The following is a 20,968-nucleotide window of genomic DNA, read 5'->3' as shown; positions in this document are numbered from 1 at the left end:
TAAACTGTCCCTACTTCTGCTCGGGGTCTTCCAGGGAAGTCTATGTCAGTGATGTTTTAAGACACTTATGCCTGGTTCCAATTTCTCTGTTTGAACCCTTGTATAAATGCTGATGTGTCTGTGGCCTTTACACTGCCTCCTTCACTTTTTTTTCTCCTGGAAGATTAAGATATGGTATGGGTTTGCATCATACCCACCCAAGCTCTTTGTTCCTTTCCAGTTTGCCTGATTTTTATCCGAAGTTTGGAAATTTTTTTTCTGCTTTGCTGTCAGTTTCATGCACCTTTATATCCATCTTGGATTATGGTATTGATTTAGTAAAAATAATTTTTAAAAAGTGGGTTTTTTGCCAACTCATACATCAACTGGAAGAGGGGGAACACAATTCTGTGTTTTGCCAGGCAGTGGGATGGCGGCCACTTCTTGGTCTACTATTTCTACTCTGATTGCAACTTGTAAATACTTCTACCAGTGTTTTTGGTTTGGTTAAGACTGACTCATTATGCTCAGTCAATATTCATCCTTCTCTTCTTGTCCAGTCTCTCCTGTCAGTGGGATGATTTAAACAGCTACCTGGGCTGTGAATCCCAAATGAGGTTTAAGACAGGAGGGGAGGGCTGAGATGCCTGCCATAGACAAATGGTGGTGCTTCTGTCTGCGTGGCAACAGAGCTCCACTTTTCATGGTTCTTTGCATCTGCTTTTGGGAAGGGTGCAGGAGTATTGTGTGGCAATGCTTTGAATGCAGGGAGTGATGGATGACCTAACCTGAGGGGGCTGGTGCTGCAGCAAGAGCTACTGCATGGATCTGCTTGTGGGGGTTGCCGTAATGAAATAAAATAAAAATGTTGTTTGTTTTTGACAGCTTTTTGCAATCTTTGCGTTTGCAACATGCGGTGGGTACTCTGGAGAGCTGCGCCTCAGTGTGGACTGTGCAAACAAGTCAGAGAGTGACCTCAGCATTGACATAGCCTTTGCCTACCCCTTCAGGTAACCCCGGCTGGCTCGCGGCGGTGCGTTGGCAGGGAGGCACTCGGGGGCTGGGGTGGAACCCGGCTGCAGTGGGGTGTCCCATCATTTATAGCAGCTTTTGATTAAACACCAGTCTGGTCTTCCTGAATTTTCCTCACAATGTTGTTTAGGCTCTGGGTGTGAAGGAGGAATGAACTTGGCCACACCTGGTCTGGATGGAGGCTGTGGGAACCTCTGGGAAATCGGGGCTCAGCGAAGGAGAAGAGAGCGTGCAGAGCCCTGTGAAGGCCAGGACAGCTCAGGGAGTGGAGAATGGCAGGCAAGGAAAAACAAAACGGCCCAAGGAAAAAAATGGGGATAAAATATCCATTAACTGTAGTGTAGCCATTAACGAAGCTGGAAATGAGGGAGGATTCCCATCTGTTGGAGTAGCAAGGGTCTGAAATAGCTATTCCATGGGAAGGGGAAGCGAAAAAACCTAGACCAGTTTGAACCATAATTTTGAAATGCTTTTGAAAATTTTACTAATTGCCTGTCTGCATCTTTCGGTGCCTGACTGCTTTAAACCTAGTGATGTAAGAAAACAGTTTTTATGTTGTTTAAGTACATCTGAAAGCTGTAGTGCATTTAAATATATATATATATATATATAAAATGTTCATGCTGTTTAGGATCCTACTTCAAAAGAACATCGACAGTCTTCTGTTTTTAGAGATGTCAGTAGAAACTGTTCACTTCTATATAAGTGATTTCTTCAAGGAATTGATATGATTAAGAAGAGGATGCATAATCCAATCTCAAGTCTAGTACACTATGACTCTAAAATTATTATGCTTCTTTGGGAAATCACATGCTGTTTTGCTTATGATTATTATGCACAGACCAGACTTGAAAACATCTATTTCTTTAACATGTTCTAAAATATAGCAAATTCCAAACAGTGGGAACTGAATTTGATTCCTTGAAACGTTATTCTTGTTTGACACATATTTATTACTCAAAAAAGTCATGTTTTCTAGTATTACAAATGTTTATTTTTGTCTTGAACTTGTCTACATTTTCTTTCATTTCTGCTTGGTATGCCTAAGAGAGATCCTGAAAATTGAGTTATGTGAATTTGTAATTTGATTCACTTCCAAATAGGTCATTTCTCCAACATTCATTACAAATACACCCTACAGTGAAGTGCTTTTAGTTTGCATGATTATAAAATAGTATTTTATGTTAAAAGTTAATAAAAGGGAGAGAAGTAGCCATGAAGTATCTCCTGGTGTTTTACCAGGCGGGTTCACCATCTTTCCTAGAAGGAAGTGGCTGGATCTGCAATTTCCCACAGTCTTGCTTATTAGAAAACTGGATTAATTGATGGGTAATTGTTACATTCCAGCATGTTGCAAAGATGATGCAAAATAGGGCTTATCTGCAGGAGGGATCCAACTGAGGCTTTAGATGGCCCTTGAACTCAGCATGCACAGATGGGGTCTGTGGCATATACAGTGAGGTGGTTGGCTACGTGGTATAAATACACCTGGAATGTACAGATGAGAAGGGAGATGACACTCATCCAGCTGCTATTTTGGGAGAAGCATAGTGATACTCTGGTTTTGTGCAATTTGGGATTTTTGTATGCGAACCTGAGGCACGTGCAAAAAGTGTCCAAAGATGTGCAGACTAGATGGGGCAGCAGATGTGTGCCTGGAAAATCTGGCCCAGTGCTACCTGTGGAACTTGGTGTCATCTTATTGTTTCGTCTAAATATTCCTGTGGTTTCCTCATGTATTTGCTCTTTCTACTTTTCTCCAGCGCTCCCTCCACAGAGCAGAGGTGGGATGCTCTAAAAAGCAGAAATGAGATTAATTGGGAAAGGTAACATCTCATAGTAAAGGAGACATGTTTTAAGTCCAGGCTCCATCATCAAGACTGTGCTCCTGAGGCTCATATCCCTGCATGGGCACGTAGGCTTTGTGTAGACAGGATGAGTTTCCCACCAGTTGTCTTGCATTCAGATCTGAACAAGTCCGTCTTCACATGGCATTTTCCTTTCAAATACCTTCAGAGTCCTGATTATTGGCTGTCAGCTGGGGGAGGTGTAGGTGGAAGGAAGGGATGCTGCTGAGCACCTAACACCCCACTGCTGGTGTGGCTGTCAGCAGTGACAAGCTGAATACCTGAGCACTGTTTTTTATGAGCTGCTTCTTCCAGCATGACTTGAAATGAAGAAAGCCATGCAGCTGTGCTACCAGCTGCTTTCATTCCTGTTGGTGTGGGTTTGAGGCTTTGTTTTCTTCTCCTAGAAGATGAACTGCTAGACCTTGGCAAGTAGATGACAAGTGTCAAGAGCTTTAAGCAAATAAACAAAGTGGTGAGGCTCAACAGGGCAGCTTGGCAAAGCAAAGAAGACTTGGATGTTTTGGAAACGAGATTGAAGGAGCCTGAAAATGTTCCCAGTAGAGCAAGATCAGAATGGGGACTGAGTTTTCCAGACCAAATAGAAGGGGCACTGCACTTGTGACCATGTGCTTCTGGGGCCCATCACCTGAGATAAAGAAAAGGAAGGTGCAGGAGGGCAAAGCCAGTTCTCGTGGGGTCTGGGGATGTGTGATTAAAACATACTGAATGCCAAGGCGACTTCAAACCAGTGATTCATGTAGTCCCAGGCCAGTCTTGAAGGTACTGAAGAAGCATTGCACTCCACAGCAGGTAGCTCCAGATGCTCCTGAAACAAAGGAGTATCTTCATACCCTCTTACTGAGATTTTTTTGAATCTCCAACCTACAAATTTCAAAAGTCTCCAGCAAGCAATATAAATTAATTCAGGAGCAATCATTAATACTGTTAGACAGAGCTCTGGGCTTGTGCTGCTGGGGTGTGGTAACTACAGAAGAGTCTCTCCAGTGTCACTGCTGGGTAATTGACCCCCAAATCTGGCTCCACCATCTCTTCTGGAACAGGAGACGAGGTGGATGCTTTTCCATCCACAACTAAACTAATTAATTTAAGCTTTCTGCAACCCACATCCATGACCTTGTAGTCACCCTGTAATGTGGAAATAAACCTGTAGTCCAAACCCTAATACCCTCCAGTGGTGTCTCCTGGATCTCTGCCACAATTTTCTATGGATCCTGCCAGAGTCTTCCATGCCCAGGCTGATGTTCATAAGGATGTTTCAAATATTCACTGGAAGTTTTTTCTCATTTCTGTCTGGTTCTAGTTTTATTATGAAGAATTTCTTTCCTTCCTTGTGCTTTAAAGCACAAATCAGCCATTATTCTGGATACCTGTATAGGCATTTCAGAGGCTTTACAACTTCAAATATGGAAAAAACTTCTGATTCCACACTAGCAGTTTTTGTCAGCATTAGGATCTGTGTTTAGTACAGTATCTTGTAAATTTGGCACATATTAGGATGTCCATCAGCTTTACCCTCACCCCAGAAATGATTCTTTGAGGGGTAGGGGGGAGGAAATCAGCATCTTGGAATTGTTTGTTCCTCTTGCAGTCCATCACCCTTTCAGATTGGATTTGTCACTCATCCAAATGCCCTGAAGCAATATTTTTTTCTGTAATAAGAGGCCTGGTAAAGGTCCTGTTCGTTTATTATTTTCTCTGATCCCAGCAACATTTTTATCTTGTACTCTGCTATTCCTTGGTGTTGCTTTGATAGCAAGTGATGGAGTAGTATACCTACTCTGCACATATTTGTTGATAGTATTCATTGTTTTAAGGTGCTTTTTCACCAGTCCTCCTAAAATCTAATTTTTTTGGTTGCCTGACTTACTGAGTCTCTACTGGAGATTTTTTGCTACATAATTATTTGTCTCACAAACATAACATTTTACTTGTAACTGGCAGAGTTGCACTGAAAGGTTTGGGCTTCTTCAACTACTGATTTAAATGAACCTTTGCACAGCAGAAGTGCTCTCAAGATGATGTGCTGTGAAAGGTATTCTTTGCTGCTTTGTGGTTACCTCCTGTCCTGGCCAGGGGAGGAATGCTGTGCCCAGACCCTGCCTGTGGATGATGCTGGTGAGGTCTGTGGCTCGTGTGAATCCCCAGAGTGGAGGTGTTGTGCTGGATGGATCTGCAGGACAATGGGAAAGGAGAACTATCTCAGTACAATCCCATAACTCTGCTCTCTTTAAAGTCTTGAGGAGGTCCTGGACTAAAATCTTTGTCTTTAGTTTTTGGAGGTTCTTAAGCCCAGCCTACATGCACAGCGTATTCCCAAGTTAAATGCTGCATGGGAATTTAATTGGAGTGTTTCTTGCCTTTTCTTGTGGCATTCATCCTGTAAACTGCTTGGAAAATATTGGCCTGGAGAATGACATGGTTAAATTTTAAACAGTCTCACTTAAGACAGTGGTTAAGTTAAGCATGTGCATAGGTGCTGGGAGCACTGAGTCACAGTTACTGGTGGGAGAGAATGGAATTTCCTGGTGGCGCTAATGTGAGAACCTGATGAAAATACATCTGAGCACATCTTTGTGTCACAGAAGTAAGCAAAACAAATGTTTTCCATTTCATTCTAAATCACCTATTAATAACTTTTCAGTGTGCTAGTAAAGCTGTCTCTTGAAGTAATCCTTGCTTTTGAAGGAAAAGGAAATTGTGTTTTATGGGAGCTTTTCATTCACTTTAAGCATCTCATTTGAATAAAGACGTTCCCATTGAGCACTCTTTAAAGTGTTCACTTCATCTGCATGCGATGGGTAGGCTAGTCTTCCATGTGGAATATGACAGCCAGATCTGAATTGCCTACTTAGAAGTTACAAATTATAATTAAGGAGAAAGCATCTAACTTTCTGAGCTTTGCACGTGTCTCTCTTTGGAAAAGGCCTCTGTTAATGTTAGCACATTGCTGTGCCAGAATGTACTAGCCTTCTATTTTTTTTTTTATCATCCATTTGTAGTAAATCTTGCTTCAGAATTTAGTGAAAAAACATTTTGGCTGAAAGATTATAGGTGTTTATTATGGCTGGGAGACCAGGATAAATGGATAGTCTCTAAACCAAGTAGTTGCCTGCAGCACTGACTTTCAGTCAACTGTGGCAGGCTGTCTTCCCAGATGTCTTGGGAGGGCGAGAGATAGGAAGGAATAAAGTCACCGATTGAACTGGACTCCTTAAGGTTTGTGGGTTTTTTTGGATGTGTTCATCTCACAGAAGATACCCCTTCTAGAAAAGCAAACTGGGGCCTTGTAAACCTTTTGTGGGTAGATGGAAGCAAAAGCAAGCCAGCAGGAGTTGCTCTGGCTGCAGGTGTGCTTTGTGCCAAAATGCAGATGCCCCAGTTCCCGGGTGAATTTGGCAGAGCTCCCAGGAAGGTGAGAGGGGCTGGTTAAACTCTGCGTGACCCATTCCTGATTAACAAAGGGAGAAATCTCCATCCTGGAACTCTGAACAAGACTTGGTGCTTTTGAGAAGCTGTGCTTTTGCACAAGCAGGAGTTGCAGGGACGGTTGGGTGGAATTCAGCAGTGAAGAGCACAAGCTGTGTGTTGACAGTGGTTCCTTCTGGATCTGTAATAGGTTTGTCCATGAAAGATGCATCAATTTAGTCTGTTTTCTTGCCAAACTGTGACCATCTTGTCTAGCACTGCAGACAGGGGGTTAACAGCTGAACTGCAGAGGAAAAGTTTTCAATAGTACGTCAGTGAAGCTGAAGATTTTCACCAATACCCTGATTATATAAACTATCTCTGTAGGACACTGAGGGCTTGGTCATGGCTTTAATTATCTTTCATAAGTTTCATCTGGAATTTCATCAGATCCCCTGATCTCATCAGTGCTTTTTTTACGTAATTTTGGCCTCTTAAAGAATAATTTGCCTGACCAGGGCTTCTAGGTTTTAACTACTGCTAGTGGAAACTGGAAATTATGCGGATGAGGAAGCTAACATTGAATCCTGCTGAGCAAAATTCAGGAAATCCTTCAGGACACAGATATCTCTAATCATGACACCTTCATGAAATTATCTCATATTTAATGTGGCCTGATGATGCAAGCTGAAGCATTAGAAGTATTTTTAACTAGGAAATACAGACTTTTTTTTTTCCCCTCAGTTGTGATCTGTACATTCTGGTAATTTGTACGACTGGCCAGAAAATTGCAGCTCAATTTTTTTCAAAATCTTTTTTTTCCCCAATGGAAACCCAGTAAAAAGATTTCATTCCATTGTGACATGAATGCAAGAGCTTTCTGAGCTATTTAAAGTATGGCCCCAGCACTTCCCTGGCAGTGAAAGCATCAAAGACCTTGGTCAAGTCTCTGTACTGAAACAAGCCCGTGAGCAACCTGAACGTGGAGCTCTCAAAGCCAAGCTGAGCGCCCTGATCAATGAGCTATTGGCTTAGAGTTGTTTGCTCTTACATTGTCTCCTGGGCTGGGGAAAAGGTCTGCAGAATAAATACTTTGCTTTTCAGCTTTGAGTGAACATTGTTTAGGAAAGAATATTTCACATTTTTGTAACTGGTTCTAGTTATTAGAGAGTGAATGCCATGATATGATTTTTGCTTGCTTGTGCATGGCTACAGACTACTGAAGTAGTTAAAAATTGCAAATCAGTGTTCTCCAATGGGTCTTCACAGCTCTGGGGATACTATCTTCAAACCAAGAGTACAGTAGAATGGAAGAAAATGTGCTTTTTTACTTGGACAGCTGTGGTCTGTGATAGCAGCTGTCCAAGAGCACAATGTACAATTTAATTCCTGTTGTCAGAGTTTGATGAGATCCTTGCTGGTTTGATTACAACAGATAAAAATAAGGATGACTTTGTGACTTTTCTAGTTTTGAGTGCCTCTTCCTGACCCCAATTACAGTCTTCAAAACCCACTTAGTAGAAATCTTCAGGATTGGCAACTTGGCCAAAGAATGGTCATTACTGCCAGTTTGCAGTTTTGTTTGAACTGTGGATAAATTCAAGTAGCCTTTTCGCACAAGTGAGGGACTGGGAGATGCTTCCAGTCACTTGACCCTTTGAGATCTATAGGAAACCACCAGAAATCCGATAGAGCCACATCTTCAGCTTCTCTTTGAGGCTGACCCTGTGCATTTGCTCCTCAGCACTGCCATTGAAGGAAGACATCATTCTCTGCCCCCACAATTTGAGAGCTGGTCTGAGTGGCTTTGCTTCTGGGCCAAACTGGATTGTACACAGCCAAGGAGCCACAGTCCAAGGGTGGCAAAGCCTTTGCTCAGGCAGTGCTTGAATAGGTCAGAGGAGAAGGTCTGGCTGTTGGTATGTGTAAAATTGTGAAGTCTCCAGTCAACTGCACAACCAAGGACAAGCTGATTGGCCCAGGCACTATTTTTGTCGTGAGGCAGCAGCTCTGCAGACAACATGACTTTTCCAGGTGTTGAGGTTGTCTCAGTTGCCGCTATCCTCAGCTTCTATTTTGTAGTTTTTACTTCCTTAAAACTTGAAGCAAACATGTCCTTGGGTGATGAACTGGGGCCATAGAGGAGACTTGTCTTTTTCTGCTGCCCTTCAGAATTGTCAGTTCTTGTCTTCTGCTATGGATGTCCACATACAAACACTGTGTGGACACAGAGCCCGTGGACACATAGGTGGGGGGAAAAGTGGTAGCAACTTTCTGGAGATGGTGTCTGCTGCAGATAAGGGAGAACACTTTCTTAAATCTTTGTTAAATTGTAGAGCTTTTCTCTTGGCACTCAAAGCCATTGGATTCTTGATGAATTTGGCTGATTTTTCTTCACAGAGGCTATATTTTATGCTTAATACTCTTTTAGTGCCAGAAAAATTCTTCATTAATTCTTTAGGCCAAATTTGTTCTTAAAGTGGAAGTCACTGTTGGATTTGTTAATATATGCAGATTTTTCACAATTTGAATTTTTAATATATATTCATGAATAGTCTCTGCGGTATTGTGCAGTGATGGTGTTTTATCTGTGCCTGCCACAAAGGCTTTTCCTAAAAGTCAGACTTTAGACAACTTCCCTTGCAAATTTCTTTTTGCACATTTTCATGCTGTCAGTACAGAAACAACCAAAGCAGAAACCTTTCAGCTTTGCTTTGTTTGGCATTTGATCCCATACCCCAGATGGCGTGTAGTGACCCAGCTAGGGAACAATCAAACATGTCCTTCCCCTTTTCCCTGCTCCCAAATGTGCATTTGCTGTGCAGCAGCCCTGAAGGTTTCACCAGGACTGTAGGCAATGGGATATGTGGGATGTCTTTGATCTCCTCTCACACCTGGATTCTACATGAATTTATTTACTAATATTAATGCAATATTTCTTATTCAATAGACTCTGGAGAGGATGGGTATCCAACCCCATCCAGCATAGCCCCACTCAGTGCCTGTCCTCTCTGGATTCATACTTCCTGGGCTATTCAGAGTATGAAGGTGCTGGCAGTTTGTCCACAGGTCCATTGGCAGACCTGCAGGTCTCCTTGGCTCCTGCCCCGTGGGCCCCTCAGTCTGCACTGGAACCCACCAGCTCCCTGAGAGAAGGATTTGACATGTCCTTCCAATGTAAATATTGTGACTGGGAGTTTCATTGGAGTCATGCACAAAAACTCTACAGAGCACATTAGGACAATATACTTGAGAAAATTACTATGTGTTCAGCCAGGATCTCATGGTGGGACCAGGTAACATTGGATGGTTGTGTATGTGGTGATGTAAAGGCATGCCTGTGGTGTTTTCAGGCTTCCTAATTTGCCTTATTCCATGAACGTGATGACATTTTTTTAGAATAATTAAGAGTTACTTTCCTTCAGAGGTAGTACTTCCCAGGGACTAGGAAGTAGTTCACCCCAAGAATATAGCTCAGCAAGGGGAAATCAGAGCATAATGCCACCAGTCTGTACCACAAAGAACGTAAGTGCCCAATCTGGGAAGGTATTATGGTTGTAAAGACTGGTCTTTGAGCACTGTGCTCTGCTTGCACAGCAAGTAAAGGCATGTGTTCCTGAGAAGAGCTGTGAAAATATCTTGGGAGATAAATCTGGGTCTTGGATGTAGGTTTGGAAGTGGGGTTGGGATCACCCACTCAGCTTTCCGAGCGTTCCCGGCGGCATGTGTTCTATAACGAGCCTTTTTTTTTCCTCTTCTGGTGCTACGATGGAGTACTAGGGTTTGCAGTGCTGCTACGTGCTCAGTCTGAGGAGGTTCACTGCTACGGCTGGCACGCGTCAGGGACACTTCTTCCCCTGGGATTGCGATGAAACTTTTGCTCAGGCTGTTTTCCAAGAGCTTTGTGAACTCAGTCACTGGGAGCAGGTCCTGCAGGAGGGATCTAAAGCTGTGGATGTGGCACTGGTGTCCTCTCCTCACCACCAGGGTTGTCCTCCTTCCAATGTCTTTAGATCCCAACATCAAAAGGGTTTTGTAGCTTCCCTTCCTGGAGGCCTGAGCACCTTGGAGGGTCTGTGTTAGCAGGAGAAGAGATGTGAGGTGGAGAGGGATGGAGCAGAAGGAGCATGGTGCCCAGCTCTGGATAGGCATGGGGGTGTGCCTGCTCTGAACTACCTGCACTGGGGGAATTGCCCCCTCTCCCAGTGCAGCACACTGTGATGTGCTGGGACAGCAACTGTGCCTGGCACCTTGTCCTGTGAAACCAGTGCTGGCCAAACATCTGCACCACAGTGGTGTGCTAGTGAGGGGCTGGGAACCTGACAACCTAAGAAACTGGAAATATGAAGAGGGGAAATATTTTCCATTCTTTAGACTGGACATAAACCAGAAGAGTGTGTAAGTTGCTACAGCTTTCCTGGTCAACTTCCCAGCAGCATCTTCTGGGGGTTTTCTGGTGATGCTGCTGTGGACATGGATTTGGATGGGTATAAACCACTGAAGTCAACTGTGACAAGGGGGAGATCTTTAGGATGTTCAGATGCCCAGGATAGGAGCTAGGAATAAATGTTTGCAAGATGAAGTATGTATTTGTGTGAAACTACTGGTAGTGTTGAATAAATCTAGAGTGATGTGGGCTTTTTTGGGATTTTTTTTTTCTAATAAATGGAGAAGTTTCATCAGGCACACAGAAGCTGAAAGTGAAATATTTTCAAATACTCTTTGATCAGCCGGCTGTATTCTTTCTTCCTGTAGAATGCAAATAAACAAAAGATCAGGCTTGGATTGCTGAGTCAGCTGGAGAATTTTAGTTTTGTTTTCAGCCTCCAAAGAAAAATGAATTGATTTCATAAGGGCAAGTGCTTCTGCTGTGGAAGGGGAGGAGACTGAGGAGAAGAGGATACTGAAGGCACCTTTGGGTGCTGTGGAGTCTGGAGGGGTGTTGCTGGTAGAGTGAGGTATGGAAAATTGCTGGGACAGTTAGAAAGGATGGATAAGCACCTCACTGTTTCAAATGCCTTCAGGCAGTGCTGGGATAAATAACTTCAAGCTGTTCAAATGTGGTATGAACAGGCTGGCTGCCTCAGACTAACTTCAACAGCTCCAGGATGCCTGGGTGCAAAAATTCAGGTCCTACGGGAATTGCTGGATAATGTTGATAATTTGCAGAAAATATGGATTGAGGGCAGCTGCTTAGCAGTGGCTCCCTCTGCAAGAGTTTGTGGTGTGTATGAGAGCTTGTGGCATGGGTTCATCACTGCAGGGCTCCCCCCCCTTAGGAGTCTGTCCTCGGAGAGCAGATCTGAGGGGAGGAGGAAGAAGAGAAAGCTGCAGAGCTTACTCCATCCATCTTCCCAAAGGCTGGAAGGAAACCTGTTCCTTACTGTATGAGCAGCCTTGAAGATAGCCAGGATTTAGCACTGAGTATACAGGGATGCCCAGCACTGCAGGAAATGTCCTTTGTAGTGAGGAGCACTGTGTGGGCTACTTCCTCCTTGGGAACAGGCATTAAAGAATGTTGGAAGAGTCAATGGACCTCAATTTTCGTTTAAAAAAAAAAGACCTTTCCTTTTTAGACAGATTTCTACTTTCACCTGAGTATTAAAGATTAATTTTGAAGTATTTTTCTTAATGCAGGTAATATCTCTAGAGAAGTTTTACAGGGATGATGAACTCTGCTGTGAGAGGAAAGGCTCCCATTTGTTTTTGTTCTTTCACTAAACCTTCAGAAAATCCATATATGGCACCTCAAAAAGGGACAGTTGCCCAGGGACTGGCTGGCTGGAGGCAGTGGTGTGAAAGCACATCAACACAGTCCTCTGAAATGAGGGAATTCCAGTGTTTTCAGGGCCAACTAGAAGAAATGCCTTTACTCTGTATCCTAGAGAAAGGAAGGTGTAAACCCTTGTCACGTTTTGTGCCTCAACAGAACAGTTTGATTTGCTAAGGGGCCCTGTGCATGTCAGCATTTCACTACTGTATTTTGAAATTTCATTTTCCCCTCATTTTGGAGATTATCAGCCAAGATAAACATTTCCCAAGAAACCCCTCTGTGAGCACCACCTGCAATAACTCGTTTCCAGCGATGTATTTCTCTCGGGGCTTTGCAGACAGTAAAGACAATTGACAGCTTGACTACCAGAAACAAGTGAGGGGGAAATAAAGCCCAATGAAAGGATAATGGATCTCTAGGTTTTTGCAAGCACGTGTGTGGGTGTTGCAGATTTTGTTCCAGCATGTTGTAGACGGGTTGGGGGGTGGATTACAAGATGCTATTTTCAGAAAATAGGACAACCTGCCAAAACAGAAAGCTTTTTCTGCCTGTTTTTCACCATGTCCTAGTAAAGGAATGGATAAACACTAATCCTCATTGAGAATTTTTGAAAGTAGAACTTTATCTGTTATTTATTAATCCACACACTGATCAAAGCCCAGGAGTGGAAATCTGTGCTGGTTCATCAATACCACTTGAGCACATATTTGCTGTTAATTGTGTGTTCTGTTGGCTTCAAGTCTAAGCCCTGGGTGCATTGCTGAAGGGAGAGGTTGGTGAGTCAGACATGATTAGATCACTGGGTGCTTACTCCCCTGCTTGGGCTCTTCTGTGTCTGCTGGTGGAGTGGGACATGGGACAGGAAGGGTCTTTGGGGCTGTTGGGTCTGACCATTTTTGTGCTAGAGGATCATCAGTGGAACTAGACTGCTTGAAAAAATGAGGGGCTATGATTTAAAGTAAGCTGTGGCTTGAATATTGTGCTGGGGAAGTTCAAGAAGGAAAGGCAACTTTTCATTTACATGGAGAGAGCACAGCTTCTGCTCCCACACGCACACGTAACAGCTGTAGCTTTGTTCAGTGTGTCTGGCTTCATATATTGTTTTCAGAGCAGGGGTAATTAGTGTCTGAAAATGTAACTGCTCTTTGCTATTGTGGAACAATGTAAAAATCCTTTTTTTCACTGTAAAACATTCCTGCCCTCTTTTGATCTTGTCAAACCAGACAATACAGCTGTCTTGTCATCGTATTTCCCACGGCAACGGCAAGTTTGCCAAATGGTAGAGGAAACCTCAGAAGCCCTTAATTACTGTAACTTCATCAGTGAAACTTGACTGCGTTTGGTGGACTTGCTTCAGACTGAAGTGAATTTGAGGGAATTCAGGCCTGGATGGCTTGGCAATGGCAGCTGATGTTAGTGAAGGGGATGATGCCAGTAGCAATGGGCAGTGAGGATGACCTTAGTGCTGCTCTGCTGAGTGTGGAGTGCAAGGTCACATTCCTAAGTCAGCAGCTTTATTTTTGAGTAAATAGCAATGCTCAAGGCGGTACAAAGCAAAAAACACTGGAGGAACTTAGAGGGGGAAAGGTTTTTCATTACTTGTTTCCCTAATTAAGTAAATTTATTGCTGTCGTGTTCCTTATTTGCATTGTCCAATAATCAGTGAAGAATCACTTCTGCTGATGCAGCCCAACAGTACTGTCAGATGTTAACAAAGTGCAGAGGATGGGATTGCAAAGGGTCACTCTTGGTGCTCCTGGTTTTGTGTGGGAAATGGAGAGGCAAAGGTGGAACGCAGGGGTGGTGCTGGAAATCAGAAATGCAGTGGGAGGAAGATCTTGACCAAGGATGACTTGGGGTGTAAACAATGAGAGATAAGAGAAGATGAAAGAAGAATAAGTCAGAGGAAGTAAGAGGCACAACAGGTAGAATTACATCAAAAGTGGGAGGCAGAGGTACAGGTAATTAATTTTTTGTGAGTCATCACCAAACTATCCTGCCCCCAGAAAGGCTGACTCAGCAACATCAGTGAAAAAGTCAGAGCTTTCTCTCCAAGGTGCCATTCCAGATCAAAGAGGTTTCTATTAGTGAAACTGGATTTTCTGTCACTGATCCTCCCCTGCTTTAAAAAAACTTTTCAGATGTATCCTGTAAAGTCAGCATCCACCCTAACCACCCCAGGGCTTGGCTCCCTCACCTCTCTTCCCTGCCACATCTCCTCTTCCCAGCTCTGAATCTTGGTCTGTTTTGGGGCCCTTTGCACAACAGAGATCTCCGTTGTTTGGGCAGAGGTGAGGTGGCCACAAGAGGCACCAATTACTGCACATATTCTTAGAGGATGGGGAAATCTACAAAGAAAAGGAAGTGAATAAAAATAACTTGATGGAAGAAGGTTTCTGTGATCTTGTATCCCTGACAGATGCCTGGCCACAAAAGCACTGCTGGGAAGATATGAGTGTGATGTTCATATATTAACATTTTTTTCTGACTTATGATTCAGAACTGAGATAAAGTCAGGAAAACAGGGGATAGAGAAGGAAAATAGTCCCAGTTACTTTACCATGTTTTGTAAAGGCTGGTGTTTGTTGATGATGAGACTGGATGGGGCTGTGGTGACTGTGGACAGTCAGAGGGACAGGGATGGGCATCAACTCCCAGTCTAAACCTTGACAGAAGCATTCCTTAAGTTATTTCCTCTTTGATATGCACAGGAGTTTGAACACCATGTGTTGCCTGGTGCACTGTTTCAGGGCTCCAGGGGAGTACAGGAAAAAAAAATACCACAAAGACGTGTTTTACACAATAAAATGCATGCAGAATTGCCTTTTTTTTTTTTTTTTCCTCCCAGGGCACTTGGATTGTATTTAATGTAGCTCAGCCCAGTTTCGTAGTGCTTGTGCAAGTGACGTGAGGGGAGGTGGTAGCATACATAAAACCATAGAACTCCCCTCATTGCAGCAAAGCCTGGCTTTTGCTGTGCTCAGCTGGAAAAGCAGATCCTGCATCCAACAGCAGGACCCCTTAACGGCAGCTGTGGTACCTGAATGTGGCCCTTCAAACATAGCAAATGTCAGAACCAGAAAAGGCTGATTAAGCATTTGGAGGTTTGGACCAACAACAACAGCCAACCAAAGAAAACCCACCCAACCTTAAGTGTTTTGGTGCCAAGTCTGGGCTGACAGAGAGACCTTTGTTCTGCAGGTAGATGAGAGCACAGGGTGATCCCCACCTCTGGTTTGGCTCCCCACTGCAGGTGTCCTTCCTACCCCAGACTGCAGCCCCATGGTCTGGATGGGATGTGAAACCTGGCCTTGAGCCCTGACAAGGACTGTGAGGACAGCTCTGGCTGCACAGCATTGCATTCCTCTGGGGAAAGAGGGATGGAGCCACGTTTCTTACTGATCCAGAGCTTCATAAAGGCTGTTTTCAAGGGGCTTTGAAAGAGATTCCTGGTTTCGTTCTGTTTCAATACAGCACCCAAGCAGCTGTGCATGAGGGAAGCAGAGAAAGCTTTATTTTTAGACCATGCAAATCTTTCCATTATCGTGGTGATGGTTAAAACAAAGCCACTTTCTCTCTAGGCTGCAAAATTGGCATGACAAGCAGTAGGAAATCTTCCTTTCCCTTTTTTCCCCGAATTTTTAAAACGAACAATAAGCCCTGACAGAAAGTGTGTATGCAGTGATGCCAGGAAGCTTAGAAAACAAGTCAGGAAACTGATCATGAGCATTCGGGTCTCTCTGATGTGTTCAGCTTTCATCAGGCTTTGCTGGGTTTGCACAGGGAATGCAGCTCAGCCACTGCTCATCTCCACAATCTGGGCAAACTTGTTTCTTGTTTTCATCCCACCACTACAACAATGACAGAAGCTCAGAGAAGTAAATGCCTGAGGCAAATAACAGGCGTTATGTATCAGCTGCTGATGAAAAAGTTCTGCCTACATGTTTGGGTACATTTAGTTTGGACCAGCAAAAGCAAAAACTCATGCAATCCTCCAATGTCCATTAATCCATCTTCTGTGATTTCTGCTGTGGGTATTTTGTTTTCCTCTGGGGACTTAACTTTTTATTTAGGTGTATATTCATGGCTGCTGCTGCCATTGGCTTGCTGTTGCACACATTAATTGCCATTGAGCAGAGGAATGTCTCCCCAAAGGCCTAATCCTTTCTCAGCACCAGATCATCAGTTCTGTAATTGCTGCTGATTTCATCCCCTTGGAAAAGCGTGATCCTTTATCGGGTCCCTCGTCCCCACTGATGTTAATCTGGGCCATCCACTAGGACCTGCCAAAATGCATCTTCTGTGGATCTTCTTTCCTCTTCTGAATCAGAAATTAAAATTATTGAAGCAAAATAAGACTCCAGCAGAAGCATTCGTACAGAACCACAAATCTATTAGCTTGGTCACTGATTGCAAATCAGTACATGAGTACAAGATTAGGGCTTACCTTGCTTAAACCAGGGCACGCAGACCTTTTCTTTGATCTAAGTTGTATATTTTTGCTGCAGCTTGATTTTAAAAGCCTTTAATGTAGAAGCACTATGTGGCTTAGCCCTACGGGCTAACAGCCACAGGTAGCTCTGTACTAGGCAATTTTACACAAGGAATCCATGAACATGCAAACATGGGCATCTCATGGGCTTAGTACAGAGGATTAGACCTGTTTTCTGCTGCCTTAACTGAAAGGATTCGAGAATCAAATTGTTTCTCATTTTATCCTTTTTCAGTTGTTGCCATGGCAAAACCCCAGAGAGGACGGGGAGGGTTGTACCAAACCATTGGAACATCAACTTTTCTCTGGGACTGATTAAAAGATATGTTCAGGTGCTCAGTCTCACCTCGACACTCACGTGTAACCTCACGTGTACGAGCAGCTCTGAATGAGCGCGGCCCACAAGGCTACTTAGAGGGCCAGTTATTCACGGGGGTCGAAGCGCATCAGGAATGAGATGGAGACAGAGCAAACGTATTTATCTTTATTCAGATGACAGTTTCTATTTTCTGTACTTCACCTGCTGCTCTTTGGGTTGTTTTCCAGGTTGCATCAAGTAAATTTCGAGGCTCCCACCTGTGAAGGCAAGCGCAAAGAAACACTCGCCTTGATAGGGGACTTCTCGTCTTCGGCGGAGTTCTTCGTCACCATTGCAGTCTTCGCCTTCCTCTACTCACTGGCTGCCACTGTGGTTTATATCTTCTTCCAGAACAAGTACCGTGAAAACAACAGAGGGCCTCTAATTGTAAGTGTGCATTTGCAGTGTTTTCGGGCATAGGTCTTACCTCTTGCTTTTTTGGTGGTTGAGGCTGTGGCGTGGTCTGGGAGACCCAGGTGGCCCAATGCCCAAAGCATCTCTGCATTCATCTGCTTTTTTTTTTCATCTTAATGGTGACTTACAATTTTAACACAAAGGGTAACAGAGTCTATATGCAGATGGAGTTTAGTCCTAATCCTGTATGTACTTATGCAATTCCCTCTTATCTCCCACTGCCTGCAGTGATGATGTTCAGACAAATAATGAACGTGTATCTGAGTGATTGCAGGATCAGGGTCTGAGCCCTATGGCTCTGAGAGCGGAGTTTCATTGGTGGGGAAAAAAGGAAAGAGTAGATCTTGGGCATGTCCTGGCAGACAGATGAAAACATGCCCTGATCAAAGCCTAGCTAGAGAGATTGCTTATTGCTAATTACTACTGGGTTCAGTCAAATTATTTTGCTTTGGAGAATTATGTGGCTGTTTTTCCAGTATGACACTGAGCTCCCAGCATGTTTGTGTCTCTGTGCTGGTTTATGAGCCTTCCAGTTATCATCATCTGCACCCATCAAGCTGTGGCTGTTCGTGCCTTAATTTTTTCTTTTACTGATTCCTGAAGGCTTGTGATAAAAAGCAAGTGCTGCTGTGCATTTATTTTCTCATAGGTTGAGACAGTAAAGCCAGTGAAGGCTGTTTTGTTCCAGGTGTCTGTTACCTGTCAGTGTATCGTGCCCCACGGTACACCCCATGTTTTGCTGGGCTGCTGAGGGCTGTGTGTTGACCCTCACCTGCTCTGAAGTTGGGTCAGGTCTCTTCATCTGTGGATTGCCTCACAATCTCTCTTCCATGGACAGCCCTCTCCCCCATGACTGCAAGGACAAGGTTACACTAAGGGAGAGAAAATACTTCCTTGAAGTCTTGATGTGAAGAGAGTGATTCCAAAGGAATGTGGGGAGTTTATCATGGACCAGTATCAGGAAAGAATTAGTCCTGGATTTCAGAAAAATCTGAAGCTTATGACTAACAGAAACCAGACACTTGGCTGAGAGTTGTGCCTTAAGTAACTAAAAGCCACCAATAAAGAATATCAGAAAAGTATAACAGGAAGAAAAATAAATCACCCGTGCAGGAAAGCTGAACCTATTAAAGGAAATAACTACAGTAACAGTCAGCAAAAGATTAAACTGTAGGAAGGTAGACTTAGCATCATGGGGTTTTGAGTGAAAGATTTTCCTGCTGCAAGGAGCTATTTTCTTGAAGTTTGCATAATTCAGAACTGATGAATTGTTACAAAAAAATTCTGCTTTCATATCAAAGGAAATTAATCCTCTTCATTTGGGGGTTGTTGGGACCTTTCCTCTCCTAGAAAATGGTGAGGAAAGGTGGGAAAACCTTCACAGAGAAGGGGGAGAAGAGGCAAGATGAAGGGATCCCTACCGAAAGAGTAAATAAATAAAGTGCCTTGCTTCTGCTTGATTCAGTTGGCATCAAGTAATATCTCATTTCAAACTGTCCCATCAAAGAGTAAGTTGCAGAGTTCTGCCATCTTAATTTTCTTGCAGCAGATAATTCTTTCTTTTGACCAGCAGCATTATCCTCTGTCACAATAAGAAAAGGAAAGACAAACACTAGTATATGTCAGATCACAGTGTGGCCATCTCCCTGTGTCCAGAACTTTCCCAAAACAGCTGCTGCAGTGATGATTGTCACAGGATGCACAGCACAATCCACTACAGCGTTAACCTCGCATTGATTTGATTTGTTCTGCATACTGGGTTATAATTGAATCTACAGGTTAAATTTAACCACTGTCTGTTACCAAAGCCTCTGTTTGCAATTTTCCAGTCTTTAAACGAAGCCTAAATGATCTTATTTGTTCAGAATATAAAGATGCTTCTGAGTTTGTTCTACAGCAAGAGCATTTCCCGCCGGTCAGTGGTGTTGGGAAGTGGCTGAGGGTTATTGTCGCCTGACAGGAGGGGAGTCCCATCAGCTCCAGCCACACACTCCAGCATCTCCTTTGCACTGCCAGATCTTTTGTATTTGGTATTTTTAGAAAAAAGAACCTTTTTGCCTGGAGCACATCCTTGCTGGTCTCCCTGGAGACTGCCCAGTGCACTGATTGCAGCACCACAGCCTGACTGGGGACAGGGTGTGAGTCCCTCTGTGCAGCAGAGTTGTAGGCAAAATGAAGAGCCCCAGGCAGAGAAAAAGCTGGCAGCTGTAGCTAAAAGGAATTCAGGGGTCAAGGAGAACTCGGAGTGAAAACCAGTTCCTTACAGCTGCAGTGCTCACCTAAGGGATGTCACGCGTTGTGCGAAGGAGGCAGGCGATGTATCCTCCAGCTCCAGGCAGATGCTGCACAGAACTGACGTGTATCAGATCAGATGTGTGAGTATGTCTCATCCCTGAGATTTTTCCTTCCAAAGAAAAGTGCTGCAGAAATCCGTGGTGCTTCGTGCACTCCTGAGTCCAGCAGCCAGTCCCCAGCACGTGTTGGTGCAGGAGGCAGGGCAGCCCTTGTTCCCTTTCATCACCAGGCACAATCTGTGCATCAGGCACTGTTTCCAGACTAGCAGTGTTTTGCCTCTTAGTGAAGAGTTAGAAGATGATAGTTTCATCCATCCTTGCTTCTACTCCAGTGCCTGATTACAATTTCATAGTTAAAACCATTCCTGCTTTAAGCCTTGTACTTCCTCTTGGCTTGATATTTCCTCAGTCTGGGATGACATCTGCCTTTAAGCAGCAGCCTCTCAGAGCTGCCTTTCCTTCTAAAGAATTTTTGGGATTTGAAAAATGAGTATGAGAGAAAAAATGGAGAGAGGAAAAAAAAATCCTTTCATTTGAAATCTTTAAATATTTTTTCAAAAGCCCTTGCACAGGCAGTCAGAGCACTATCAATGTATTAGCAAATTGCAGCAGCCTGACTGGGTGCAAAAATAAGATTATAAGGAATTTAATGACCACTAAGTCATGAGAAACTTGCAGGGAAAATTTCAGTCACAAATGTTTCAAGTTTACCTTGTTTATACAGATTCAGGGAAAAGAACTGCACGTGCTGATATATCAGCAAAGCATCACTTTAACTGTGGAAAAATACTTTAGTGTTCAGTGTGAAGTGAGACATCATGGCAAGGAAATACTTCCAGTGGGAGAAGCAGTTAACTCCTTCCCTGCCTGTTTGAATGGCACCAGCCTGTTTTATTCACTATGCAGTGAACCATTTCTGTTGCTAACTTTGCCTGTCAGGTTCTGGGGATAAAAAAGTCTTCCTTCTGGTCTCACAGGGCCTTGGTTGTGTTGCTCATCTGTGATGGAGGTGGGAGTTTCCCCATCCCTTGGGGCTGGCAGCAGCAAGCCCTTGCCATGTGCACCCTCTGCTTCCCTCACTGGCTCTGTGAGAGGTCATGTAGGGGGGTTTGTACAGATAGATGAGCCCTAGAGAGGACCTTGGATTCCCAGTTTCTAAAGGAGCAAGAAGCAGGTTACCAGGGATTAAATCCCTAATAGATATGTGCAATGTGTTTCTGAGGTCTGCAAAGCACAGCTGTGATTTTAATTCTGTTGCAAACTCCCTCATAATGCACGTGGTACAGCTGGGGACTCGCCTCGGTGGTTACAACAAGTGCAAGGCAGCTTCTCAAATGACTGATAAGTGCT

The 20,968-nt window shown here is 43.8% G+C and overlaps 1 protein-coding gene across 2 annotated transcripts in view; it reads left to right on the top strand.

The window, feature by feature from the left end:
- Window positions 1-20,968, top strand: part of SYNPR (synaptoporin) — a 103,152-nt gene that overhangs the window by 73,831 nt on the left and 8,353 nt on the right. For both annotated transcript variants that reach the window (XM_051788824.1, XM_051788825.1), the window contains 2 exons: window positions 865-989; window positions 17,099-17,297. In XM_051788824.1, coding sequence (XP_051644784.1) covers window positions 865-989; window positions 17,099-17,297 — 324 coding nt within the window. The remainder of the gene's footprint in view (window positions 1-864; window positions 990-17,098; window positions 17,298-20,968) is intronic.

This window comes from Manacus candei, unplaced genomic scaffold (assembly GCF_025592945.1).
Source record: "Manacus candei isolate 608988 ecotype Guabito, Panama unplaced genomic scaffold, ASM2559294v1 h1tg000025l, whole genome shotgun sequence".
Classification (NCBI taxonomy): domain Eukaryota; kingdom Metazoa; phylum Chordata; class Aves; order Passeriformes; family Pipridae; genus Manacus; species Manacus candei.
Note: the sequence above shows the minus strand (reverse complement) of the source record. Positions and strands in the feature narration are given on the sequence as shown.